The sequence below is a fragment of the Crinia signifera genome, chromosome 11 (assembly GCF_055691185.1).
Source record: "Crinia signifera chromosome 11, ASM5569118v1, whole genome shotgun sequence".
Lineage (NCBI taxonomy): Eukaryota > Metazoa > Chordata > Amphibia > Anura > Myobatrachidae > Crinia > Crinia signifera.
In genome coordinates, this window is record NC_139227.1 from 118,005,391 (window position 1) to 118,032,368 (window position 26,978).

Here is a 26,978-nt window from a genome sequence, read left to right on the forward strand (position 1 = left end):
TGGCACAATTTTTCTTTTACTCTTCACCATAGGCTAAGTGACCTCAGATCACCCACAAAAACACTCAGTCTCCAGGTGGGAGACTCATGGTGTGAGCTACCCCAAGTCTGCCACAGAATACCGGGGGGAACAGACATTGGCCTGAGCCAAGCCATGGCACATTAGATAAACACGTCATGTGTAAAGCTCAGAGACAGTCACATAGGAGACTTTATAGAGACATTTAAAGACAACAGAGGTTTAATCCGGTGCAACAGTCAGTGTGAGGAAGCGGGAAGACACGAAAGTGGGGAGAAAGGATGAGGCACGCCCACCCACGTGGAACGCAGCAAAGTGACGGAGGAGAATAAACAAAGTACCCAGAATGATTTATAAGAGACTGTAGAAAATTAAGAGACATTGGTAACGTAGCACAGTCCGCATCTATTCCCAACAGGTCATGTTTTCAGGATTCAAGATTTTGGAACAGATGGGCCAATTACTGATCCAGCAAATTAGATCAGGTCTCCTGTGCACGATTAAAGAAATCCAGAAAACATGACCTGTTGGGGTACTTAAAGACTGGAGTTGATAACCGCTGCTGTAGCGGGAAAAAAAAAAAGTCAAAGCCAGAGGGGAGTCGATCTCTTGTAACTTGATTGACACCGTTCACTAATAAGTAAAAAATTATAATAAAAACACTGCATCTGGGAACACAATTAGTTCCTTACCACACAAATCTGCCAAGGACGTCTACATTTCATCCTTCCTTATCCTGCCACTAGGGACAAGCGCAGTGCAGCCTCCCTATTCTGCAGTACTGTCCTCATTCTATCGGACCACACTCCCTAGTACATCTAGTTCCTATCCCCTGTCTGTCCCCCCAAATCCTCTACCTCTGTTCTGTTTTCCCAGCCAACGTCATTGTTGAAGCATTTTCAAAGCTCACATCACTTGGCCACGCCCCCATATCAGTAACATCAGTGATTCGTGGGATGCTGAGAGGAGGCGGGGCTTAAATGATGCAAAATGCTGCTACCGCGTCATTTTAGCCAGCCCCCTCTCAGTGGACACGTGATTTGTGGTAAGTAAACCAGCGGGGATGGGGGGGTGCGGTGGCCAGCAAGCGGGAAACTTCCTGGGGGGCAGACCCGATTTTCGGAAGGGTAGGCAAGCCTGATATTACAGACATACTAACGCCTTATAAATGTATAACAGGAGAGCAGTTTGGAGACAGAATTCCAACAGAAAAGCGACAAGGAAGACAGACTAGAATAAACAGAAAATGAAAAACAATACATAACATTTGAAGACAGTAATTGGGAGGAGACTTGTGTTGTGTTGTGCTGGGTGGGTGCAGGACTTGCGTCCTGAGGTCCTACGCGAATGTATGAACACATACGCAAAATTAAGATGTTGAGATCCACAGTGCACAGCTGGTTTTTGTGACGCCCACCCAAAGGGTGACCACCCCTACCCCATCTCCCCACACTTGCTGATAATTGATGATTAATCTAGATTGTACCAGTTACAATAAAGATATTTTCTTTCACAATACCCGGTCTCACAGAACATTTGTGTTTGGCACAATCACAAGCCCACACACAATACACAGATTGTAACCACAGAGTGCGCACTTCTATCCCAAAGACAATATCGATCCTACCGGCCTTTTGGACAAAGACCCAGATTTTGCTGCACCGCCACACAGCCATTAGGGTAGAGCGCAATACTAAAACCCAAATAACAGTATGGAGTTTAGGGTGAAATTAGGATCCTCACTTGATTTCCTCCACTTTTGGGGTTAACAAATACAAGAACTGGCTTCATGAGCGGGCACTGAGCAGGCCTGATCACGAACGGTCGTATCCTGGGTTCCTGCAAAGAAACCAAAAACACAGAACAACTTAATGCAGGAACCACACATGCTCGGTGCGCCCCAAGCCTCCCCCTTACACCCACCTCTGCTCCCTTCTTGCTGGGTTTCCTCTTAAACGACGGCCGCTTCTTCTTTTTACTGGACTTGATCGAACTCTGCCGGGGTTTAGAAATCAAATGTAAAAACATGAGTGAGAGACGGGTGAAGGGACGGAGACGGTAACTGATCACTCACCTGGGGCCGGCGCACTCGGATTATCCACGTAGGGGGCATTATGACAGCAGCATGGGCCCCTAAAGAGCAGGGCTCTTCAATGTGGTGCAGCATGAAGCATGATACTTTATTGTGGTACTGAGGAGGAACAAAGGATCAGGGGAATAGGATTAAGCTGGATGATGGATAGAGAAATTTGGGCTGGCTCAATCAAATCAGAGGGGAAAATTGTGCTCGGCGTTCCTGAACTGGAACTTTGGGATTAAGTCTCTTACGTAAAAGCCTTTAACAGAAATATTCAGCGATGCGTGATCGTTTTTATTATTTAAAAGGAAATAGCATAAGAGCCGGTCCCCAGCACATCGCCACGCACTAACTGAATAAGCACAATGATTGGTAAACAGGACAATGGCTGCCCCGTGCAACATCAGCGCCACCAAAAAAACATGTACATCTATATAAAAGCCAAGGCAGAAAGACCCAAGCACTGTATTTGTGTAATACTAAGTATCTGCGGACAATCAAATCAGTAAAAGCCAAAATCATAGGCCTGCTTTACTGTGAGTCACCATTTGTCAGCCGTGTGACCAGAGGGTGTCTGCTGTCAGGCCAGCCATGGGGAACCTTTGGCCCTCCAGCCGTTGGTGAACTACACATCCCAGAACGCCCTGCTACAGTTTTACTAATTGGCCGTGCTAAACTGTAACAGAGCATGTCGGGATATGTAGTTCAACAACAGCTGGAGAGACAAAGGTTCCCCATCTATGTAGCAGTCTGTGGGGACTTCCTATTGATTCAATAAGATCTAGTGACAACACTTAGGCGTAAGGGAAGGCGGAGATTTATTCTGAAACATGCCAACCAATACGATTCTAGCTATCATTTTATAGAATGCACAACTTAAAGGACTTCTAGAATCAGATTGGATAACGTTTCTACTCGTTCTCTTTAGAGATTTTATCAATCGTTCCCCAAGGTGTATTGATTGGCTGCATTTTTTTACATTGGATCACTAACTGCTATTCTAGCAAATTCTTACAACTCTTCCAATAACGCAATCGGAAATGTTGTGCTTCCCTACGCTTTAAGCGGAAAGGCGGAGGTGACGAGGAAGCGACACAAATCTACGCACCGACGTGACGTAACTTACTGCCAGTTTGCACCAGGAGCAGCTGATCGCAACAATCTCTTTGCTGTGAAAGGCAAACTTTTGCTGGAACCCCTACAAGACAAATAAAAAAAAAAATCGAGTGATCCATTAAAAAAAAAAAAAAAAAGATGCAGAGTTTTTCAAACAAGTAATATATCTAGTACCAAACATTGGGTATACGTTGAAGACAGATGCGTATCTTGCTTGTTGCCTTTCACCTGCCCCCTTCTACATACGTTTGGCCTGCTGCTAGTTTTTATCATCAGTGCCTATATTGAACTCTGCACCAGCCCTATAGGCTAAGACATCTTACGCTTTCCTTACCCTCTGTAACAAGGGGCTGCTGGACCGTAATTAGATTTTCACTCCTTTGTACTGTACAGTGTATGATGCCTAATCTTTGTGCAATAATGGATTTGGTTACAGGTTCCCATGAGTGAACCACGTTCCCGCCTTCCTCCCCCCCCAGCCCTCCCTGCAACGAACGGCCCGGACGAATGCGTAACTCACTGATGCCGTTTGTTGCCGGGGGGCTGCAAATGTGCATACCACCCAAACATCATAACGGGGCTGAATTTGCCCCGTTCCGAATGAACGTGAATTAGGCCCTTAGTACGCCAAGCACAGGCTGGTGCAAATGTGCCCTGATGAAAGTGACAGCTGCCAAATGAAACGTACGGAGAGGTCTCGCCACAAGGCTGGACCCAATCCCGCATATGGCCCACAATACACATTTCTTTTTTTGTAAATGATTTAGCAGGTACAATTTCAGCAAGCCTGCGTCAAGTCTTAAGGACAACATTTCGGAACAATACCAAATACCGGCAGCATATTTTGTTTAGAACCACAGGGATTCTTGTGTCATTGTTATTTAATTACACTTACCTGTCGGGCAAAGTCTAGCCTCCATGGTGGGGACTTGTGCAGAACTGGCAGCAGCCTGATTCCGCTGGCGAGAGGTTTCTGACCACATGTGTATGTGTGATAACCACATAACATTGTGCTTTAACCCGGTGGGGACTGTACAAAGCCTGGAAGGCTTCACTGGGTCCCTATACCAGGGACATGAGCCGTACAGGCATGAATGGTGATAAGCTAAACTCATGGTGGTTTGCCAAATACAGAGCACGTCAGAACCCCTTTTGAATCAGCTGAAGGGGTTAGGGCTCATTCCTAAATTGAGCCCTAAATCAGGCCCTTACTGCTGTAGTGCTACAGTGGGGAAGCCCAAAATACATTCTGTTCCATGGGTCGGGGTCATTGCATTGTTCATGAAGAGCAGCAGCAGTCCTGCCCCTTAAAAGGACGTAATTATTTAAATAGCAGGACAGAAGCCTGAGGCTAAAACAGGTTAGGTCTGGCAGCACATGGCTCCGAACTTTATTCCTACTGGGCAATACGTTCCACCTGCTTATGTAAATGTTGCGAATGTTGAAACATTTTGGCCGGAGACAAACTTCCCTTTCCCACCTGTTATCACCTAAGGGGCGGATGGTAATGCCGCTTCTGTTCAGCAGCAGTGCGGAATGCCGGTTGAACGCGTGCATTTAGTTTAAAAGGGGCAATCACTTAAAGGCAAAACCATGCCTTGTAAGTAATTGGCCCTTTTTAAAAAAAAGTCTGAGTACGGCCGGCATCCCGCACTGCCGCCGAACTCAGGTGGCATTACATTCCGCCCGTGGTTTGATCCCGGTTTGCTGCTTCAATTGTTAGAGCAACTTCAAGTCAGCAGATGGCGCAATAGAGCTATTTAGTTGTTGCTGTGTTTGGGCACGATCCACTGCCCGTCCTGGCGATTCAGCTCGCCATCCCAAAAAAGAGAAATGTGACGCGTCGCGCCTATTAGTTTAGTCGTGTTTTGCCGCTTTACATGGTAAAACCAGTTCATAATGAGCGCGATCAGCAGTATACAATATCGCCCTGTGACAGGAGATCGGGGGTGATGAACAGTTGAATTTCCCTCTGTAAATGTTCGTTACACTTCTCTGGCATTAAGCGAGAGCCTAGAACAAACACACATTGTGTAGCCTCTTACCTTCCCACATTGCCGGCATTTCCCTGCCTGGCGTCTCCGGTGAACCCAATGATGGCGAACAATGACTGGCTGGGAGACATAAGAAGATTGATCATAACGCGATCTATAGATGCGGAACCCCCTAATCCTGCTCAGGTTTATTAAGGAACTTTGGTACAAGAGAAAGGTAAATACTTTATTCATTATGTATTTTATTTGTTTGCATTGTGCACCTGGAACCTTGACTTTGTATGCGGTAACTACTGAAAGGTCTCCGCATGGTCGCACCTCTCAATTGGTGTGCACCCCAGGACCCCACCCCTGTATACCTAACGCAGTGAATTTACATACACAATAGAAGGCCAGAGACCCCTTCTGCCTGGTGGTAGCACCCACGCCCACTTGTCCTATATACTGGTTTTAATTGGGTTCCTGAAATTCCTTAGACTGCATGCAGAGCAAGGTGAGACCGGCACAAATGTACATTGGGTTATCAGATAGGGGGGGGGGGGGGGGGGGTGGTGTGCATTTCTGGGTTGTGCCCCCCCCCCCCCCCCATGACTGCTGTGGCCGTGTGGCCTCAGGAGCATCCCAGATTAACACTTACTTTCATATTCACTTTCATCCTACTGTGTGTTTTGTTTCAATTTAACTCATTTCCCACCTTTACCTCTCACTACTTTATCTCTCATTTTGTTACCTCTCACTTACTTACCCCTGCTATTTTTAGCAGCCTCTCTCACTAACCTATCCTCACTTTTTTCACTACATATTTTCTTCACTCTTGTGCTGCCTTGGGGTCAGCTGCTTCATTTTGGGGTGCCCTAGATTTGTACCCCCCCTAAAATGTTAGGGACTTGCCCAACTAATAAGGTCACCTGGAAGCGGTGGGCAAGCCGTTACTTATGCCCATAACTATGCGAAGAACCTCGCTAAAAAGGCAAAATTGTATTATCAATAAACTGTGAGTTTGAATTGTGTTTTGTATTTTGTTTGCGATGTACGGCGCTGCGGACACTTTGTGGCGCCTTATACATAAACAAACTACCACTACTACTCGTGCACCTGCAACTTTGACTTTGTATGTAATGAATAAGCACTTCCCTACCTCACGGATATTGCGGGAGCCGGACTCGCGGAACGACGGTTTGCAACGGAAATTTATCTGTAACAGAGGAACAAACTGGGTAACAGAAGAGGAAATGTTTGGAGAAAGACAACGACAGGATTACACAGGTAAATGTACATACACTAGACACAAGGGGAATTGGCGCTGTGTGCACGATAGGAGAACATTAGTCACAAAATATAATGTTTTAATAATACTCTGCACAATTGCAATAAAGGGGGGTATTTAATGCCGCACAATATTTTCGATCGTCGGAAATATTGTCAGTTTTTGCCGAGAATAGGTCAAATTTTCATTCGGCCTATTCAATGTACTGTAATATCTGATCTTTCGGGAACATGGATAGGCGAATCCGCGTCTTTTTGATCAGACGCGGATGCTAATGCGACAATTTAGCAGCCGTTTCCAACAATGCAGATCCGACTTTTAAACAAGACGGATCTGCAGCGGCGAGTCCCGGCTGATAAAGCCCAGGATTGAATAGGTTCTGGACGAAATTTCCGACTATCGGAAATAAACACCCCACAAAAATTTTTTTTAAAAAAATACACAAAATCTCATAAAATATGTCTGAAAAAAAAATTAAAGAATGTAAAAAAAGCCATCTGTGAAGTACCAGAAACATTAGTAGTAATTAATCCAGTATTCGCCGTAGGTAATGAAACCAGAAAACCTGTCCTGCATGTAACATTTCTATCTGTCTTTTTTAAGAGATCTAGAGATTTATAAGCTATGGTTTTTATACCAGACACGTTCATGTGTGCGATGTAAAGAATCTACTGCTCACCTTCTCCAACTGCTCGATGCACGGAGTGTGAACCACTATCTTGCACGCTGCGCACTTACGCCGGGATGCGGACTTCTGCTGTTGAGGAGACCAAAAAAATTAAATAAAAATAAATAAATAAAAAAATCAAATGACTGTTCTTGAATGGATGTAAAGAAACCAATTGTTTGCAGTGAACCATTATTTCATATGAGCAGAAAAATACCAATATTACATAGTTATACAGTGTACACCACAAACAGAAGATGGGCTAATGGCATTTGTGGCCTGAAGCAATGTGCGCGAGAACGGATCCTTAGTTCTCTACGGACCCGTCATATCGCCGTGGCAAAAGGACAACGGCTGCACTTTGAAGCATTCCAGATTTCTGTTCCAATCTCAGCCCTAATGGTGATCCCGCTCATTTGAGTCACGTGAATCTCAAGCCCAACGGGGTTATGTATCAAGGCACCGGTTGTAAAACCCAGGTCTTCCGATCAGGAGTATACCCAATATTTAAGAGGGCACTGCTTATACTAGCCATGTATATCAAGTAAAAAAAATATACCCCATTTAACCCTTTGAATGCCAAGTGATTTAAAAAAAAATAGGTGTGAAAATTGCCAAGCAAACATTTAACCATCACATAGACCTTTACCTTATATAGAAAATAAAATCTTTGTTTACACATCAGGAAGACGGGCAGGGTGAGTGGGGGCTGCAGGGGGGCATATGGGCGAGACGGGCTCCATCAGAACGGGGCGCGCATGCCCCCTTCTGGTAATTGGCGCACAATAGAAGCTGCTCCATCTGTATTTGCGCATCTCTGAGTGATTTTGGCACTCAAAGGGTTAAATATTGGGCATACATTGTGTGTGTGTGTGTGTGTGTGTGTGTGCGCGTGTGTGCGCGTGTAACGCAGTCTTGGATAAGTTTAGTTTTGTTCCCAATTGTACAGTGCCGCAGAATACGGTTGTGCTCTACAGTATATATGGTAAATATGTAACCGTCCACTTTTCCAATACCCAGATATAAAAGAATATAAACTTCTCCGGCATCGTTCATGATGCTACAATTCTTAGCTACAACTTTAGCACTTCATCATTCTGAAACGCTTCATTTGGGATTGGAGAGAACAATGTTGTTTCCTTTCCCAGACAGACAAGAGATACATACTGTAGTGTAATGAATGGAGAAAGCATTTTGCCTGCAGGGATAGACAAACACAATAGATCTGTGCGGTTCTGTACATGCCATGTAAAACAAAAGCATCTTAACCCAGCGCAGTCCCGGCATCCACAGCTGGAGCGGTCACTACAGAGAGCTCTATGTGCATTCTCTGTACGGGACACAGCTAAAGTGTGCGTCCTACCCTAATGCCCAGAGTGGCTGCAGGGAGCTGGCGTCGTACCTGCTACTTCGGGTTTATTATAATGGTGCAATAACGGGGAGTAGAATAATGGTATAGTAATGGTTCATTGCTCCTTTATTTTACAACACTACTTTAACTGGCATTTTACTCAATGACACTGCCCATTATGGGCACTCAGGGCTATATTGTAATATTGTTGAAGCGCGGGTACACAGACATCTATAAGCGACGTAGGGCAATCCCCCCCCCCCCCCCCCATAGCGGGCGAGGACAAATCTGTGAAGCTGTTAATCACAAGGTGCCAGAGAAACCTGTCAGAACACTGCAAGTGCAGTACCATTCCACCCCAGTGCCACCCCCCCATCCAGTATACAGCACAGCGTCGCCACCCCCCAGTATACAGCACAGTGCCGCCACCCCCCAGTATACAGCACAGTGCCGCCACCCCCCAGTATACAGCACCGTGCCGCCAACCCCCAGTATACAGCACCGTGCCGCCACCCCCCAGTATACAGCACAGTGCCGCCACCCCCCAGTATACAGCACAGTGCCGCCACCCCCCCAGTATACAGCACAGTGCCGCCACCCCCCAGTATACAGCACAGTGCCGCCAACCCCCAGTATACAGCACCGTGCCGCCACCCCCCAGTATACAGCACAGTGCCGCCAACCCCCAGTATACAGCACAGTGCCGCCACCCCCAGTATACAGCAGTGCCGCCACCCCCCAGTATACAGCACAGTGCCGCCACCCCCCAGTATACAGCACAGTGCCGCCACGCCACCCGCCAGTATACAGCACAGCGCCGCCACCCCCCAGTATACAGCAGTCCCATGCTCTTCCTGTAGAATATAGTATAGCCCCATCCTTGCCTCCCCACAGCATACAGCACAGAACCATCCCCCCCATATACAGCATAGTCCCATTCTTTCCCCCCCATATACAGCAGTCCCATTCTCTCCCCCCCATATACAGCACAGTACCACCCCCCCCCCATATACAGCACATTCCCATTTCCCCCCCCCGCATATACAGCATAGTCCCATAGTCCCATTCTCTCCACCCCCATATACAGCACAGTACCACCACCCCCATATACAGCACATTCCCATTCATATACAGCACAGTCCCATTCTCTCCCCCCCATATACAGCACAGTACCATTCCCCCCCCATGTACAGCACAGTACCATTTCCCCCCCCCATATACAGCAGAGTACCATTCTCTCCCCCCCATATACAGCATAGTCCCATTCTCTCCACCACCTCCACCCCCTATACAGCACAGTACCATTCTCCCCCCACCCCATATACAGCACAGTCCAATTCTCTCCACCACCTGCCCCCCCCATATACAGCACAGTCCCATTCGCTCCACCACCTCCCCCCCATATACAGCACAGTACCATTCTCTCCCCCAATATACAGCACAGTCCCATTCTCTCCACCACCTCCCCCCATATACAGCAGTCCCATTCCCACCCCCCCCCCCCATATACAGCACAGTCCCATTCTCTCCAACACCTCCCCCGCCCCATATACAGCACAGTCCCATTCTCTCCACCCACCCCCATATACAGCACAGTCCCATTCTCTCCACCCACCCCCATATACAGCACAGTCTATTCTCTCCAACACCTCCCCCCCCTCCATATACAGCACAGTCCCATTCTCTCCACCCCCCCATATACAACACAGTCCCATTCTCTCCACCCCCCCCCCATATACAGCACAGTCCCATTCCCTCCAACACCTCCCCCCCCCCCCCATATACAGCACAGTCCCATTCTCTCCACCACCTTCCCCACCCTCAGTATACAGCACCCCCCAAAAAAAGATGAATTTATCTTTGGCAGAAAACACTAAAGATATATTGGGTTGTGGATAAGTCTCTCCCCCCCCCCCCCCAAAAAAAGGGAACATTTGTGAAAGACGTCTGTCAACCTTTCACTTGTGTCAACCTTTTGTAACGGTCGATCTAGAGCATCTCAAATTTTTCTTGTGGATCTATTGCCGGCGAGCCAGAAAAACGAAAATGTAAGTTCCCACTAGAACAGCAGTAACACGTTAGTAATAGTCGTGTTCCTCGCGGGCGACCATTCCGAGAGTTCACATCGACCGTTACCGCATAACACACAAAGGGGTAAATGTAGGAGGCCTGGAGAATTGTTATCTATCCCCATAAAGAACGTTATGTGCCAGGTGGTAATGCTCCAGCCAATCAGCTCCAACATGTAAACTAACAGTTCAGAGCTGATTGGCTGGAGCTTTATCACCTTGTACATCCCACTTCTCCCAGCTTCATACTTTCACCCCAAACTGCTGATTGGTGGCTAGATCCGAATTCTAAAGGTCAATTTGCTGAATGCGATGTGACCGAGTGCAGAAGACTTACCTGTATCTTAGCTGTGCAGTACTGCTCTCCCACATAACAGAAGTCTCCGGACACATTGGTCTCAAACCAGAGGTGATCGCCGTACACAGCCGCCTCCTGGTAACACAGAGAAGATCAGATTAGCTCTAGGACCTGGGAATAAATGGCATGCGTCGGCAGGTAGACAGTAAAAGGCTGAACCGTTAATATGTCGACCACTATTGATCAACAGGCCATTGTTATTTATGGTACTTGTTTCCTAGCACGGCGCCCGTCGGGTTGATCACATGCCTTAAGTTTAAGGTACTTAAGGCATGCGATTGACGCGATGGACCCGATTTTCTGTCAATCACCAGTTTATTTGCTGGTAAAAGAGAAAATCGCGTTGATCGCGTCCCATTATAATGGCCCGCGATGCAATCAACGTGGTTTTACATAGGGAACAATGGGAAATGGGCCAATATGGCCCATTTCTCATTGTATATGGTTATAAAGTATGGTTAATGCTCCCCATTGTTAACGCCACCCCACTATTGACGCCAACCCGAAGCGTGGCGAGCGCAGCGAGCCCGCGAGGGGCAGTGGTACGCGTCCTCCAACCTTTTCATATCCCCACTATCCACGTCGGCGTGGAGTTGATTTAATAAAGTGTGGCGAGCGCAGCGAGCCCGAAGCGTGGCAAGCCCCGCGAGGGGACGCGTATACCTCTGAAGTTATGCGCGTCCGCTCGCCACGCTTGGGGCTCGGTGGCTCGCCACACTTTATAAAATCAACTCCACGCTGATGTAGATAGTGGGGGTATGAAAAGGTCGGAGGACGCGTACCACCACCCCTCGTGCACACACTTTCCGCAGCGCTGTACAGAGTATAGTTGAACATTCACATCAGTCCCTGCCCCAGTGGAGCTTACAATCTATATTCCCTACCACATGTACACTCACACACAGACATTCTAGGGTTAATTTGTTGGAAGCCAATTAGTCTACCAGTATATTTTTGGAATGTGGGAGGAAACCGGAGTACCCGGAGGAAACACACGCAAGTACGGGGAGAATATACAAACTCTGCACAGATAAGGCCATGGTGGGAATCCAACCCATGACCTCAGCGCTGTGAGGCAGTAATGCTAACCATTACACCGTCCGTACTGCCCCGTATATATAACACATGGTGGGAATCCAACCCATGACCTCAGCGCTGTGAGGCAGTAATGTAACCATTACACCATCCGTACTGCCCCGTATATATAACACATGGTGGGAATAGAACCCATGACCTCAGCGCTGTGAAGTAGTAATACTAACCATTACACCATCCGTACTGCCCCGTATATATAGCACATGGTGGGGATAGAACCCATGACCTCAGCGCTGTGAGGCAGTAATGCTAACCATTACACCATCCGTACTGCCCCGTATATATAACACATGGTGGGGATAGAGCCCATGACCTCAGCGCTATGAGGCAGTAATGTAACCATTACACCATCCGTACTGCCCTGTATATATAACATATGGTGGGAATAGAACCCATGACCTCAGCGCTGTGAGGCAGTAATACTAACCATTACACCATCCGTACTGCCCTGTATATATAACACATGGTGGGGATAGAACCCATGACCTCAGCGCTGTGAGGCAGTAATGTAACCATTACACCGTCCGTACTGCCCCGTATATATAACACATGGTGGGGATAGAACCCATGACCTCAGTGCTGTGAGGCAGTAATGTAACCATTACACCGTCCATACTGCCCCGTATATATAACACATGGTGGGGATAGAACCCATGACCTCAGTGCTGTGAGGCAGTAATGTAACCATTACACCATCCGTACTGCCCCGTATATATAACACATGGTGGGGATAGAACCCGTGAACTCAGCGCTGTGAGGCAGTAATGCTAACCATTACACCATCTGTACTGCCCCGTATATATAACACATGGTGGGGATAGAACCCATGACCTCAGCGCTGTGAGGCAGTAATGTAACCATTACACCACCCATACTGCCCCGTATATATAACACATGGTGAGGATAGAACCCATGACCTCAGCGCTGTGAGGCAGTAATGTAACCATTACACCATCCGTACTGCCCCGTATATATAACACATGGTGGGGATAGAACCCATGACCTCAGCGCTGTGAGGCAGTAATGTAACCATTACACCACCCATACTGCCCCGTATATATAACACATGGTGAGGATAGAACCCATGACCTCAGCGCTGTGAGGCAGTAATGTAACCATTACACCACCCATACTGCCCCGTATATATAACACATGGTGGGGATAGAACCCATGACCTCAGTGCTGTGAGGCAGTAATGTAACCATTACACCACCCATACTGCCCCGTATATATAACACATGGTGAGGATAGAACCCATGACCTCAGCGCTGTGAGGCAGTAATGTAACCATTACACCACCCATACTGCCCCGTATATATAACACATGGTGGGGATAGAACCCATGACCTCAGTTCTGTGAGGCAGTAATGTAACCATTGCACCATCCGTACTGCCCCATATATATAACACATGGTGGGGATAGAACCCATGACCTCAGCGCTGTGAGGCAGTAATGCTATAACCATTACACCGTCCGTACTGCCCCGTATATATAACACATGGTGGGGATAGAACCCGTGAACTCAGCGCTGTGAAGTAGTAATGCTATAACCATTGCACCATCCGTACTGCCCCGTATATATAACACATGGTGGGGATAGAACCCATGACCTCAGTAATGCTAACCATTACACCATCCGTACTGCCCCGTATATATAACACATGGTGGGGATAGAACCCATGACCTCAGTGCTGTGAGGCAGTAATACTAACCATTACACGTCCACGCTGCCCATATGTTGACACATGAAGAAGGTCGCCCTACCTTCGTTTTTCTTTTTAACTCTCAAAAAAAGATTATAAGAGTGTGGCGAGTATAGCAAGGCACCGTGCCCGAAGCAAAGAAACACGGTATACTTTTCCCTGTTCATGTCGACACAGACACCTAAAAAAAAAACCTTGAATACCTCATGTCGACCTTGTCTGTGTTTTTATTATGCGGACCTAAATTATGTCAACCTTTTTCAGGTGTCAACCAATGGCCTGTTGACCATATGCCCCAAAGCAGACATAAACAGTATAGTAACATTAGAACCGCGTACATATTATAAAACTGTTACATGTGCGATGTTATTTATTGCATTGTAATTTCCCGCCAGGCCACCAGACTGCGCTTCACATCAGTCATCCTGTCCCAACATCGGGTGTAAGATGGCGGGGCTGGTGGACACATGGTTACATGACCCTCCTCCGTCTGTGACAATGTATCGGCCAGCCCAGCCATCATGCAGCCGATGTTGGGACAGTATAACGAATACAGTGTAATAGCTGTGAGGGGGAGCAGCGGTCTACCTGCTCCGGCCTGCAGGGGAATTAGCCGGACATAGAACCCGTTTGGTTCTGATTACACCACCAGCCACAGGTGGTTCTTCTTATCTCAGAGAACATTCTGCAATGGCTGCGACAAGCGGCACTAGGTATGAGACCACAAGGAGATGGTACATGAGGGATAGTCTTGTTGGAAAGGTAAAATGAGAAGAGCAGTAATTTAGGGACTACTTGAGGAGAGATCGGTGATAAAGGGGCGACCAGTAATAATACAGAATGTGAAAGCAAAGGAGGGTAGTCTAGTACCATTCCTAGACACCTAATTTGGAATAATAATAAAGACGACAGTCAATAGGTGGAATAGAGAAAACCACGTAGATGAGACACGGGAACATCACCCGTGTGCACACAGTACCATGCCTGCAGGGGTATGGGTCGACACAATTTAGGTTGACATGAATTGGGTCGACCACTTAAGGTCGACAAGGTTTAGGTCAACACAAGCATTAGGTCGACAGTCAAATGGTTGACAGGGTTTTTTCAAACTATTTTTGTCCCGAATGTCAACATGGACACAGTCAAACTTTACCGGGTCCCCTCTGCACAATATTTCGTGCCTTAGTGGATGGTTGGGCATGTAATACAGCCTGTCGGCACAAAAAACCTCATGTCGACCTTTAGACTGTCGATCTTGCCCTTGTCACCGTAATGCTTATGTGGACCTTAGCCTTGTAGATCTAGTTCAGGTGTCCTACAGTGGTGGAGCAAATGCATGTCGACCTAGTAATCTAGTTACACATAACACTATACACAAAACAATAATTAGGCTAAAAAGGAGTGAAAGGATAACAGTAGCCCATGTTGCGGTTCCGATACCCAGTTGGGATGGGGTAGCTACGGCCCTCCAGCTGTTGTTGAACTACACATCCCAGCATGCCCTGCAATAGTTTTAGCATGGCCAAATAGCAAAACTGTAGCAGGGCATGCTGGGATGTATAGTTCAACAACAGCTGGAGGGCCGAAGGTTCCCCCATCCTTGCTCTACAGCATTGCCATGACGATAGGCGAGAAGTATTATTCCTGCACACAGCAAACCCATCTGTAGACTGCCCTAGATAGAGAATTGCTGGAAGCCGAGCTGTTGCTACGGGCAACGTCTTCACTTTCGGTTTAGCACATCTCCCCCATGTGAGACCTCAGGATGTAATGCTGGCGGAGGTGTAGATGCTGGAAATAGTAACCTGGCACTGCATATACGGTATACAGTCCAATCACCCGCACTCCCCTCCAGCTGAATACTTACACTCCAGTCCACGGTACTGCGCACTTGTGTGTCGGACTCGCTGTGCAGGACGCTGGGCGATGAGGTCAGGTGCTGGGATTTGGCAATGGCTTTTCTGTAAGATACAAGGATACATCTGATTGTACAAGTGCTTGTGACATCACTGCTGCCTCATACCATCTATACACATGACGGATTGCCAAAAGACCCCACACATTATCAGTGGTGACACCCATCGGCACGGAACTGTACCTTTGTGGGTCCTGCAAGTAACACTGAGATTACAGAGGTGCCCCACAAGCAATGGTATCATTACACCCCCAAACAGGGAGAGCTGCAGTTTAGAAATGGCGAGGTTTAACCCTTTAAGCGCCAAGTGAATTTGTCAAAATAGGTGTGAACATTGCCAAGCAAAAATATTTTTTCCTCATAGTGACCTGTAATGTTACCTTATATAGGAAATATCTTTTTTTACACAACATTTTTTATTTGAATTTATATAATGCACTCAAAGGGGTTATATCCTGAGCTGGCAATGGGCAACAGTTTGTCTTGGTTTTTGAATAGTTGCACAGATCATTTGATAGTGTTAAGGTGCCCATACACTGTGCGATGATCGCACCCATCATGGACTGGATCGCATCGCAACGCATGCGATTCGATCCGAACCGAGGTCAGTACACAAAGTATGTGCAACATACTGATGACAGCCCACTTCCCCCCCGAGCGTACTCACATATGTAAGGTTGCTGTGAGAATACATCCGTTAGCATGCTAATGAGGGGATTTGCACCTTTGAGAGGGGTACGGAGGGACGGGGGACGTTTACCACCAACCGCCGGACAATATAAAGGCCACTTACCGAATTTAAGGGAATGATAAAATGGGATTTTTGTGTTTGCATGCTCATTACAGTGAACAGGTATGTGGCTTTAAATGAAAATTCCTGCCAATATAGTGATCACCAACATACATCCAGTAACTGCTGCTACAGAACGGCCCGCTGCCCAGTGGTAGAATACAGGCAGGAGATTGCATTCCGTCTCCTATCAAGACATTACCCAGGTGCCCACAATACTGCCAGGAGAGAGCACATTCCGCGGCCAAAATAAACACAGCACCTACCCACTTAGGCTCTACGTGAGGGGGGGAGAAACGCTGCAAACAATCAATTGCTACAGATAGATAGGACCGTGCCAGTGCACAGTGGTAAGTACAACACGTCAATGTCACATATAAATAGACTCTCACCCCGGCTCGTTAAACAAATAATCTGTCTAGTTGCAAATAACAAGTCAGAGCATAGAGGGAACGGCCGCGGTGGGAGTATCGGAGTAACCAAATGCAGTGCGCTTCCTATAGGCCGCGGTGAAGGAAGCATTCAGAGACTTCTCTATTACACAACAATGCTACGGATAAAGGAGGACAGACGGCTGCAGAACCAGTCACCGGTCAGACGGTACAAGAGAGGCCTGATAGTGGTGAGGGCATAATGGCGTATCGCAGTGACGGCATAGCCAACGCCACTTCACCTGCCTAGTAATTACATGTCGCTTCGGTGCTGATGTCGAGCATGGAAAAGGTAGAGGTCGACAGAGACTACCAAAGAATGGTCGGCAATGACAGAAGGTCAACACAAGCTTACGGTCGACATGTACATGGTCAACACTCGAAAAGCCAACAATCAGTTTTTCATGTTTTTTTGGTGTCTATGTTGACATATGTCGACATGGATACTATATAAATGCACCACGTCCTCCTATGCCCACTTGGATGGCGAAGTATGAACCAAGTCGGTCTAAACTAAAAAAAAAAAAAAAAAAAAAAACACATGAAAAAGTGTGTCGACCTTTTGAGTGCTGACCATGTACATGTCGACATCAAGCTTGTGTCAACCTTCTGTCATTGCCGACATACGGTATGGCAACCATTGTTAGGTGTTGACCTAGTCACTGTCGACTACGAGGTCGACCTAGTGACTGTCGACTTAGACACTGTCAACCCAGAGATGGGATACCGCTATTATATTACCCCTCTTTGCCCACTGGGATGGTAAAGCTTGAACAAGTCCATTTAAAAAATAAAAATCATTAAAAACATATGTCGACCTTTTCCCATGTCGACCTAATGACCGCATTTCGGAGAGGGCATACAAATCAGTAGAACCAAGGGGTTTGCAGAGTTGGGCAGAATCGTAAAGGCACTTTTGTGTCATCAGGTATAAGGGTGGCGCTGATGACCAAACCAAGTTCAGCTTGGAATGAGCCCCACAGTGTTACCAATGCCGGATTAATCAGGATCAACTCAACATCTCATCAGAAACAAAGTGAACACCAGTCATGCCTGTTGGGCGCAACGCCAGCCCTCCCTACCCCACCTTTACTAGTCCCTTGCGTACAGTTTTTGGTGGTCGGAGGCACAGGACTGAGGATCACTCGTCTCCCCACTACTGACATGAAGACTGTTCTCATCACTTTCTTCTTCCGATGTCTCTTCCATCTCCTCCTCTTCGGAATCTTCCCCGGACCTGGCTTTCCGCATTGGGATGAGACTAGCCAGTATCATGGAAGGCCCAAGGAGCTGACGGTCGAGAGCGTGTAGCTTTCCCGCACGCCTCTTCTGAACAGCAAAGCGAGGACTCAGACCTGGGGTGGTGGTACTTGACCTCCTCCGCCCATCTTTTCTCCCCACACGTCCTGGTGTGGCGGCCAGAGTGAGCGGAAGAACAGGTGTTTGAGTGACGGAGCAGCGCCGCTGCATGGTAAGAGTAGAGGATGCCAGGCCGGTACTGGATCTACGGCGACCTTTGCCGGTGGTGATGACCACGCTGCACCTCCTCAAAGTTGGGGGGCAGAAAGTTTCAGCGGGAGGAGGCGCAGGCTTCTTCCTGAAATGTCTTTTAAAAAAAGTATCCATATCGCCCTCGTTGAAGAAGGGGTAAGGTAGGGGGCGGTCAGCGGGAGACGGGGCTGTTGACGTAGAAATCACCAAATTAAAAAAAACAGCAGTCACATAAATAATTATGGAAATAGGTAGCCACATAATAATCAATCCATTCCAAATGACAGGAGATAACAGGCCATCTAGGAGAAGACTATATTATATAGTAATATTCTGCAAACTATCCAGGACTGGAGTAACGCATGTGCACCCACACTGCCACTCAGTATGGAGATCTGGGAAGGGGTGAGCCTTCTGCACCCCCAGGTTTGGGAGTATCAGTAATGACGCAGCAGCCTTTGATGTAGGTTAGAAGTGGCCTAAGGAAATGCATTTTATTTATTATAAATATGTATATATTAATGAGGCTCTCTTCATCTGCTAATGAGTGGCATGCCGCCCTCTGGGGAACGCACTGAGAGGAGACGCACAATACACAGGGACGCAGGGAGGAAACCCTGAACAGGAAATACATAGAACTGTAAAGGGCACAGCGCAAAGGAGGACGACGTTATGGGTGGTTATTAGGCAGGTTTAACCCTTTAGGGTGGTAAGGAGATGTATTCATTTAGAGAAGTAAAGTAAACAGGCTGAGGCCTTATTACGTAGCTCCCAGAGGCAATCACACATACAGGAACACCGAGGCAATCACAAGGTAGCAGACTAGCTTTCAAAATATCTATCCAGTACTAAGTAATACGATATTGTTATGTCTGAAAACCTATTCTATCTTCATTGACCGCAATATTCATTTCATTGCTGCAATTGCTTAAGCGACTATTTTTATTAATCCTTTGCGTTCCAACGTTGCGGTGAGAGATGCTCAAAATATCTGCTAAAAACGCCAGCGGCACTCACAGCGACTGCTCTTTTTAGTATAAATGAATACAAATTCCAGCCAAGTCCATTCATTGAAGTTTAGTTAAATATCGCACCCAAAAAATTAACAGTCGCTGTAAGTGGCATTGGCACTCAAAGTGTTAATATTTTAAAAACACTATAGGGCCGATTCCGCATCAGATGGATCCCCGTGCATGGATTTAGCAGATCTCAGCCGGAACCGCTCTGTACCCGGGAACTGGACGGCGGTGGCATGGAACTGCCCGGATTTGTGAAAGTGCTGGGGGCATGCAGCTAAAGCTCTGCGCGGTTCTGTCATACACACAGCGAGGACAAGCTGGATTCTGATGGATCTCTCGCACTGGAGGACAGCTGCGGCAGATGGCGTATAATCAGCGGGCAGCGCGGCATTCCTCCTCGTCTTCGCTGGGCAAAATCTTACATTGGCATAAGCTAGTAAAGCAGGCCTCAGTAGCTAGCAAGGGATACATAGGGATGGTCAGCGGTCAGGATGCCCCTCTGGATTTGGGCATGACCGAGTATTAGGACAGGTGATAGGATAGATACAGCATGGACAGGTACACAGGGCAGGTGATAGGATATATACAGCATGGACAGGTACACAGGGCAGGTGATAGGATATATACAGCATGGACAGGTACACATGGCAGGTGATGGGATATATACAGCATGGACAGGTACACGGGGCAGGTGATGGGATATATACAGCATGGACAGGTACACGGGGCAGGTGATGGGATATATACAGCATGGACAGGTACACAGGGCAGGTGATGGGATATATACAGCATGGACAGGTACACAGGGCAGGTGATAGGATATATACAGCATGGACAGGTACACGGGGCAGGTGATAGGATATATACAGCATGGACAGGTACACAGGGCAGGTGATAGGATAGATACAGCATGGACAGGTACACGGGGCAGGTGATAGGATATATACAGCATGGACAGGTACACGGGGCAGGTGATAGGATAGATACAACATGGACAGGTACACGGGGCAGGTGATGGGATATATACAGCATGGACAGGTACACAGGGCAGGTGATGGGATATATACAGCATGGACAGGTACACGGGGCAGGTGATGGGATATATACAGCATGGACAGGTACACAGGGCAGGTGATGGGATATATACAGCATGGACAGGTACACGGGGCAGGTGATAGGATAGATACAACATGGACAGGTACACAGGACAGGTGATAGGATATATACAGCATGGACAGGTACACAGGGCAGGTGATGGGATAGATACAGCATGGACAGGTACACAGGGCAGGTGATGGGATATATACAGCATGGACAGGTACACAGGGCAGGTGATGGGATATATACAGCATGGACAGGTACACAGGGCAGGTGATGGGATAGATACAGCATGGACAGGTACACAGGGCAGGTGATGGGATATATACAGCATGGACAGGTACACGGGGCAGGTGATGGGATATATACAGCATGGACAGGTACACGGGGCAGGTGATGGGATAGATACAGCATGGACAGGTATACGGGGCAGGTGATGGGATAGATACAGCATGGACAGGTATACGGGGCAGGTGATGGGATAGATACTGCATGGACAGGTACACGGGGCAGGTGATAGGATATATACAGCATGGACAGGTACACGGGGCAGGTGATGGGATATATACAACATGGACAGGTACACGGGGCAGGTGATGGGATATATACAGCATGGACAGGTACACGGGGCAGGTGATAGGATAGATACAGCATGGACAGGTACACGGGGCAGGTGATAGGATATATACAGCATGGACAGGTACACGGGGCAGGTGATAGGATATATACAGCATGGACAGGTACACGGGGCAGGTGATAGGATATATACAGCATGGACAGGTACACGGGGCAGGTGATAGGATATATACAGCATGGACAGGTACACAGGGCAGGTGATGGGATATATACAGCATGGACAGGTACACAGGGCAGGTGATAGGATAGATACAGCATGGACAGGTACACAGGGCAGGTGATAGGATAGATACAGCATGGACAGGTACACGGGGCAGGTGATAGGATATATACAGCATGGACAGGTACACGGGGCAGGTGATAGGATAGATACAGCATGGACAGGTACACGGGGCAGGTGATGGGATATATACAGCATGGACAGGTACACGGGGCAGGCGATGGGATAGATACAGCATGGACAGGTACACAGGGCAGGTGATAGGATAGATACAGCATGGACAGGTACACAGGGCAGGCGATGGGATATATACAGCATGGACAGGTACACAGGGCAGGTGATGGGATATATACAGCATGGACAGGTACACGGGGCAGGTGATAGGATATATACAGCATGGACAGGTACACGGGGCAGGTGATAGGATAGATACAGCATGGACAGGTACACGGGGCAGGTGATAGGATATATACAGCATGGACAGGTACACGGGGCAGGTGATGGGATATATACAGCATGGACAGGTACACAGGGCAGGTGATGGGATATATACAGCATGGACAGGTAAACAGGGCAGGTGATGGGATATATACAGCATGGACAGGTAAACAGGGCAGGTGATGGGATAGATACAGCATGGACAGGTACACAGGGCAGGTGATGGGATATATACAGCATGGACAGGTACACAGGGCAGGTGATAGGATAGATACAGCATGGACAGGTACACGGGGCAGGTGATAGGATATATACAGCATGGACAGGTACACGGGGCAGGTGATGGGATATATACAGCATGGACAGGTACACGGGGCAGGTGATGGGATAGATACAGCATGGACAGGTACACAGGGCAGGTGATATAACATATACAGCATGGACAGGTACACAGGGCAGGTGATAGGATATATACAGCATGGACAGGTACACAGGGCAGGTGATGGGATATATACAGCTGGAGATTTATCAAAGCTTGGGGAGAGATAAAGTGAAGTCCTGAGGACCGAGGTGGAGAACCACTGATCTATGTGGAGGTGTTTATGGTTTATCTATGTGGAGGTGGAGAACCACTGATCTATGTGGAGGTGGAGAACCACTGATCTATGTGGAGGTGGAGAACCACTGATCTATGTGGAGGTGGAGAACCACTGATCTATGTGGAGGTGTTTATGGTTTATCTATGTGGAGGTGGAGAACCACTGATCTATGTGGAGGTGGAGAACCACTGATCTATGTGGAGGTGGAGAACCACTGATCTATGTGGAGGTGGAGAACCACTGATCTATGTGGAGGTGGAGAACCACTGATCTATGTGGAGGTGGAGAACCACTGATCTATGTGGAGGTGGAGAACCACTGATCTATGTGGAGGTGGAGAACCACTGATCTATGTGGAGGTGGAGAACCACTGATCTATGTGGAGGTGGAGAACCACTGATCTATGTGGAGGTGTTTATGGTTTATCTATGTGGAGGTGTTTATGGTTTATCTATGTGGAGGTGGAGAACCACTGATCTATGTGGAGGTGGAGAACCACTGATCTATGTGGAGGTGTTTATGGTTTATCTATGTGGAGGTGGAGAACCACTGATCTATGTGGAGGTGGAGAACCACTGATCTATGTGGAGGTGTTTATGGTTTATCTCTGTGGAGGTGGAGAACTACTGATCTATGTGGAGGTGTTTATGGTTTATCTATGTGGAGGTGGAGAACCACTGATCTATGTGGAGGTGTTCATGGTGTTTACAGCCTGGCTGATACATCGGAGAACAGGCAGCTCCCAGCTTTGGTTCTGCTCTTCGTGCGAAAGTAACATAAGACAGCCTGCTGGAAGCTTTGTGCAGTGACAGGATACTCTTACAGGAGCAGATGACGGCACAATAACACAGCGCGGCCCTGTATAACATTCTCAATAAAACATAGCACGAGCAAACGATGCCGGGGGAATAATGGGCGAGCTGCACTTACAGTTACGGGTACAGGAGATAATATTACTTACCAAACACTAAGGGGGGGATTCAGACATTGCCGTTTCTTAATTTTTGATATTCATAACTTAACGTTTCATTCGGCATTCTAAATCCTTTTTCTTAAGCAAAGTTTTCACATATTCTAACTAGCAAAGGTGCATTACGGTAGGTGACCACTTTTGGTCGACAGCCAAAAGGTTGACAAATCAAAAAGGTCGATATGGAAGAGATGGTCATTAACAAAAGGTTGACACAGCAAAAGGTCGACTTGAGTTTTTTTGTGCCTATGTCAACAACTAGTGTAACGCTTCGCTCACCATGCGTCAGGCTCTGTGCCTGGATACGTATGGCACAAAAAAAAAAAAAAACACATGGAAAACTCACATCAGCCTTTCCATGTGGTCGACCATTCAGTGTCAACCTCTTGTGTTGACCTTTTTTACAATGGTGACCTGTTGCATGTCGACCGTCTTCATGGGTTGATCAATGCCTGTCGACCGATCAACCGGTATTATGGGTCGTCGCTATGAATGTCAAAATATATTAGGTTCGCCCACTAAAAGCCAATGAGGCTTACGTTGACACGTGAAATAGATCCACATGGCTAAGATTGGCAGGTCGACACAAGTATTAGGTCAACAATGGGAAAGTCGACTGTCAAAAGGTCAACATGAGTATCACTTTAAGTAAATCGACATGGATGCCATATACGTGTACCTTGTCCGTTCGCCATGCTTCGGGCATGGTGCCCGCTGCACTTGGCACACTTATGTTCTCCCTTCATGCCCTAGTGTAGCGGTTCCAAACCCTGGTCCCCAAGTACCCCCAACACTGCACGTTTCAGGTCTCCACACGGAATCACAAGTGCTATAATTAGCGCCACCTGTGATCTTTTAAAATGTGTCTGAATAATGAGTGCACCTGCGGGGTGACCTGGAAAACGTGCACTGTTGGGGTACTTGAGGACCAGGGTTGGGAACCACTGCCCTAGTGAATGGTAGGGTATGAAATACCACCTGTCGGCACATGTCGGCTAAAAAAAGAAAAGAAGAAGCGAAAAACTCATGTAAGCCCATTGACTGTCGATCTTTCCATTGTCAAACTGCCGACACCTCTTTTCAACTTTTAGAAAGTTGACCCTGTGATGTTCAGTGTTCACCTGATCCTTTGATCCAAATTGGTCACTAATAAAATGCCAGTATTGTATGGATAATAACGTGCATGCCAGCAGGAAGATAACCCACGGAATAAGAGGATAACAAGAACTAGAACACCGCTTTTAATTCCCTTTATCCTTCCTACAGAGAATTGACAGCGGAACATCACTATGAAAACGAATTCTTCAGATATTAGCATTAAAAAGGAGGTTAGGGGACCCTGGTACAGTGGAGCATACAGGAGGGGAGGGGAGGGGGGGGGGGGTGGCTGCCTTGCATTCAATGGGCTTCAGCCTCCATTGCCCTAGGGGCTCACATTATAGATACACCACTGATTTTCAATGCATAAATGTAATGTTATTGTGCGGCGATGATGGGTCAATCTTATAATGAAATTGTGCCGCACAAGGTAACCGTAATGGGTACAGATGTGTAATAAAGTACCTACATAGCAAACGGGTAGCCTATACATCACTACCTAGGCTCAAAAATAACATCAATAATCCTTTATAGATAGCTGAAGCCAATTTCTACATTTTTCAAGACAGCGTCTGAATGGAGTCATGCAAAAACGACGACTGCAGTCAGTTAAGCTGCTCTGACATCACTGGCCCCTCCCCTTTGTATGAATCCACCAAGTCACAGAACATAAGTGCCTGTCAATCATTGATAGAGGGGTTTCGCCTCATACCGGGGATACCTGGTAAAGTGTGCATTCTTTAGCCAAGTGCAAACACTCCGGATACTTCAGGTGTGATTGTTAAGCACAGTAACACACATCCGTCGCTGTATGTTTATGTGAAACTGTGGCTTTTCTTGCTCTTTAAGGGAGACAAGACGATGACTCCTCAACCTTCTCGGTGTGAGAATTATTCATTACGTGTAGGCTGAAAGCAACACTTCAGATGAATACACAGAGGACAATGAGCGAAACCAGGTGAAATGGCAAAAAGTATAAAAAGATTTTCACACCCCTCTCATAAAACACCCAATTATCCCACTTCAGTTCATGTGAAAAAAAATTCCTGTGCACTCCAGGGCCTACTAGGGCTGGAGCTGTATTATAGACAGAACAGCTGGATGGGAGGGGTTTAGAGCCCAAATCCCGCACGCTGGGGGGGGGATTAGGTTCAGTTCCCCAGATATCAGGAATCCGTTGTGCAGCCTGGCTGAGATATGAATGAGCAGGAAGGCTGGACTTACACAATACATTATTTATAGCCGGTATGTTTATAGACTTGTTCTTGATTGCCTTACAATACAGTTACAGCAATGACCTTCCATGACCCAAAAGTGCCAAAAGGACATATAAAGTCCAAGTCCCCCCCACCCCCCCAGGCCCTACATTAGGGTGCTTGTCTTGCCTTCAGCATGAGAAAACGCTCCTGTCCTGTAGCGGGGACGTCTCCCCGCTTCTTTCCTAAAGCCATTCTGGATCCTGGCCCAGAACAGCCGAAAAGGACATAGGTTAAAAGGTCTTCTCCTCCCAAAGAATGAGCAGGAAGCCGCCTGCATTTCCTGCGCACATTATTATACATATACACAGTGCCTTCTTCACAGCCTTGGGTACAAAACTGCAAGCTCAACATCTGTGCTCAAACAGCGCTATTTAATCGCCCTCCATTATTCTCAGCAGAAGACGTCAAAAAGCGGAATCTCATTAGCCCGAGGTCTCGTCATCTTTGGGTTTTTACAGAAAAGACACTTTCTCCATTGCTAGCCAGCTGGTCGGTGTATGTGGCATGGCTCTTCTGAGGATACCTGTGCCCGTCTTCTGTATCCAATACAGTATATACTGCGTCGGGCCTCGGCTATCTGTTTAAGAGTACAATGTCGCTTATCGCGTTACGGTGACGGAAGGCAGCGTAACTGTACTCCTGGCAACAGTAATGAAGAGGGTTTGTATTGAAGAACATGAGACAGGTTAACCCGGAACTGGCAGAGTAACCCACAAACGTGTTATTTATAGGGAACGGCTATGAATAGCACAGGTGCATTGCCTGGAATGACACAGGACCACGAGACGGCTAAACTCCATGCTGCTTCGGCTCACAATACTTCTGCTGACAGGGCGCCAAGGACCCCCCCTCCTACACCGCTGACTAAAGGTCACATCGCTCGCTCAGCAAAACCATAAACAGTCAGAAACAAAAAGGACAAAAAAAAAGAAAAGAACTTTGTGTATAATGTGAATAATAGTTACAGTGTACAGAACACAATGGGGCATATTTAATACATTTTGAACACCATTTTTGTTATCATTGGTTACTGAATTTAAAACGGTGCTCCAACCAATCAGCTCCTGCCGTGCGTTTGAAAAATGGCAGTTAGGAGCATATTAGCTAGAGAACCACCTAATATTAGTGACGAGTGATAAAAAGAATATCGTACATTATTAAATACGCCCCCAAATCTGGGTTATAATTATCCTTCTAGCGTACGACGTGTCGTTACAGCAGATTGCCAGCTCACTGGGTCAGATAAACTAGAAGACTAGAATGAAGCCTCTTCAACATTTCTCTTCTGTCGCACTATT

The 26,978-nt window shown here is 47.2% G+C and overlaps 1 protein-coding gene across 9 annotated transcripts in view; it reads right to left on the reverse strand.

Annotated features, from left to right (window-relative positions):
* The window catches only part of DGKZ (diacylglycerol kinase zeta), a 125,374-nt gene that overhangs the window by 40,034 nt on the left and 58,362 nt on the right, over positions 1–26,978 (reverse strand). For 4 of the 9 annotated variants that reach the window (XM_083164500.1, XM_083164501.1, XM_083164499.1 and 1 more), the window contains exons 2-10: positions 15,584–15,677; positions 10,897–10,992; positions 7,152–7,229; positions 6,344–6,400; positions 5,257–5,325; positions 3,222–3,293; positions 2,093–2,209; positions 1,942–2,013; positions 1,762–1,857 (exon numbers count right to left, since the gene is read on the reverse strand). In XM_083164500.1, the coding sequence (XP_083020626.1) occupies positions 1,762–1,857; positions 1,942–2,013; positions 2,093–2,209; positions 3,222–3,293; positions 5,257–5,325; positions 6,344–6,400; positions 7,152–7,229; positions 10,897–10,992; positions 15,584–15,677 (751 nt within the window). Of the gene's footprint in view, positions 1–1,761; positions 1,858–1,941; positions 2,014–2,092; positions 2,210–3,221; positions 3,294–5,256; positions 5,326–6,343; positions 6,401–7,151; positions 7,230–10,896; positions 10,993–15,583; positions 15,678–17,960; positions 19,980–26,978 lie in introns of those variants that run through there. The other 5 variants (XM_083164498.1, XM_083164495.1, XM_083164496.1 and 2 more) reach the window with 4 other exon arrangements.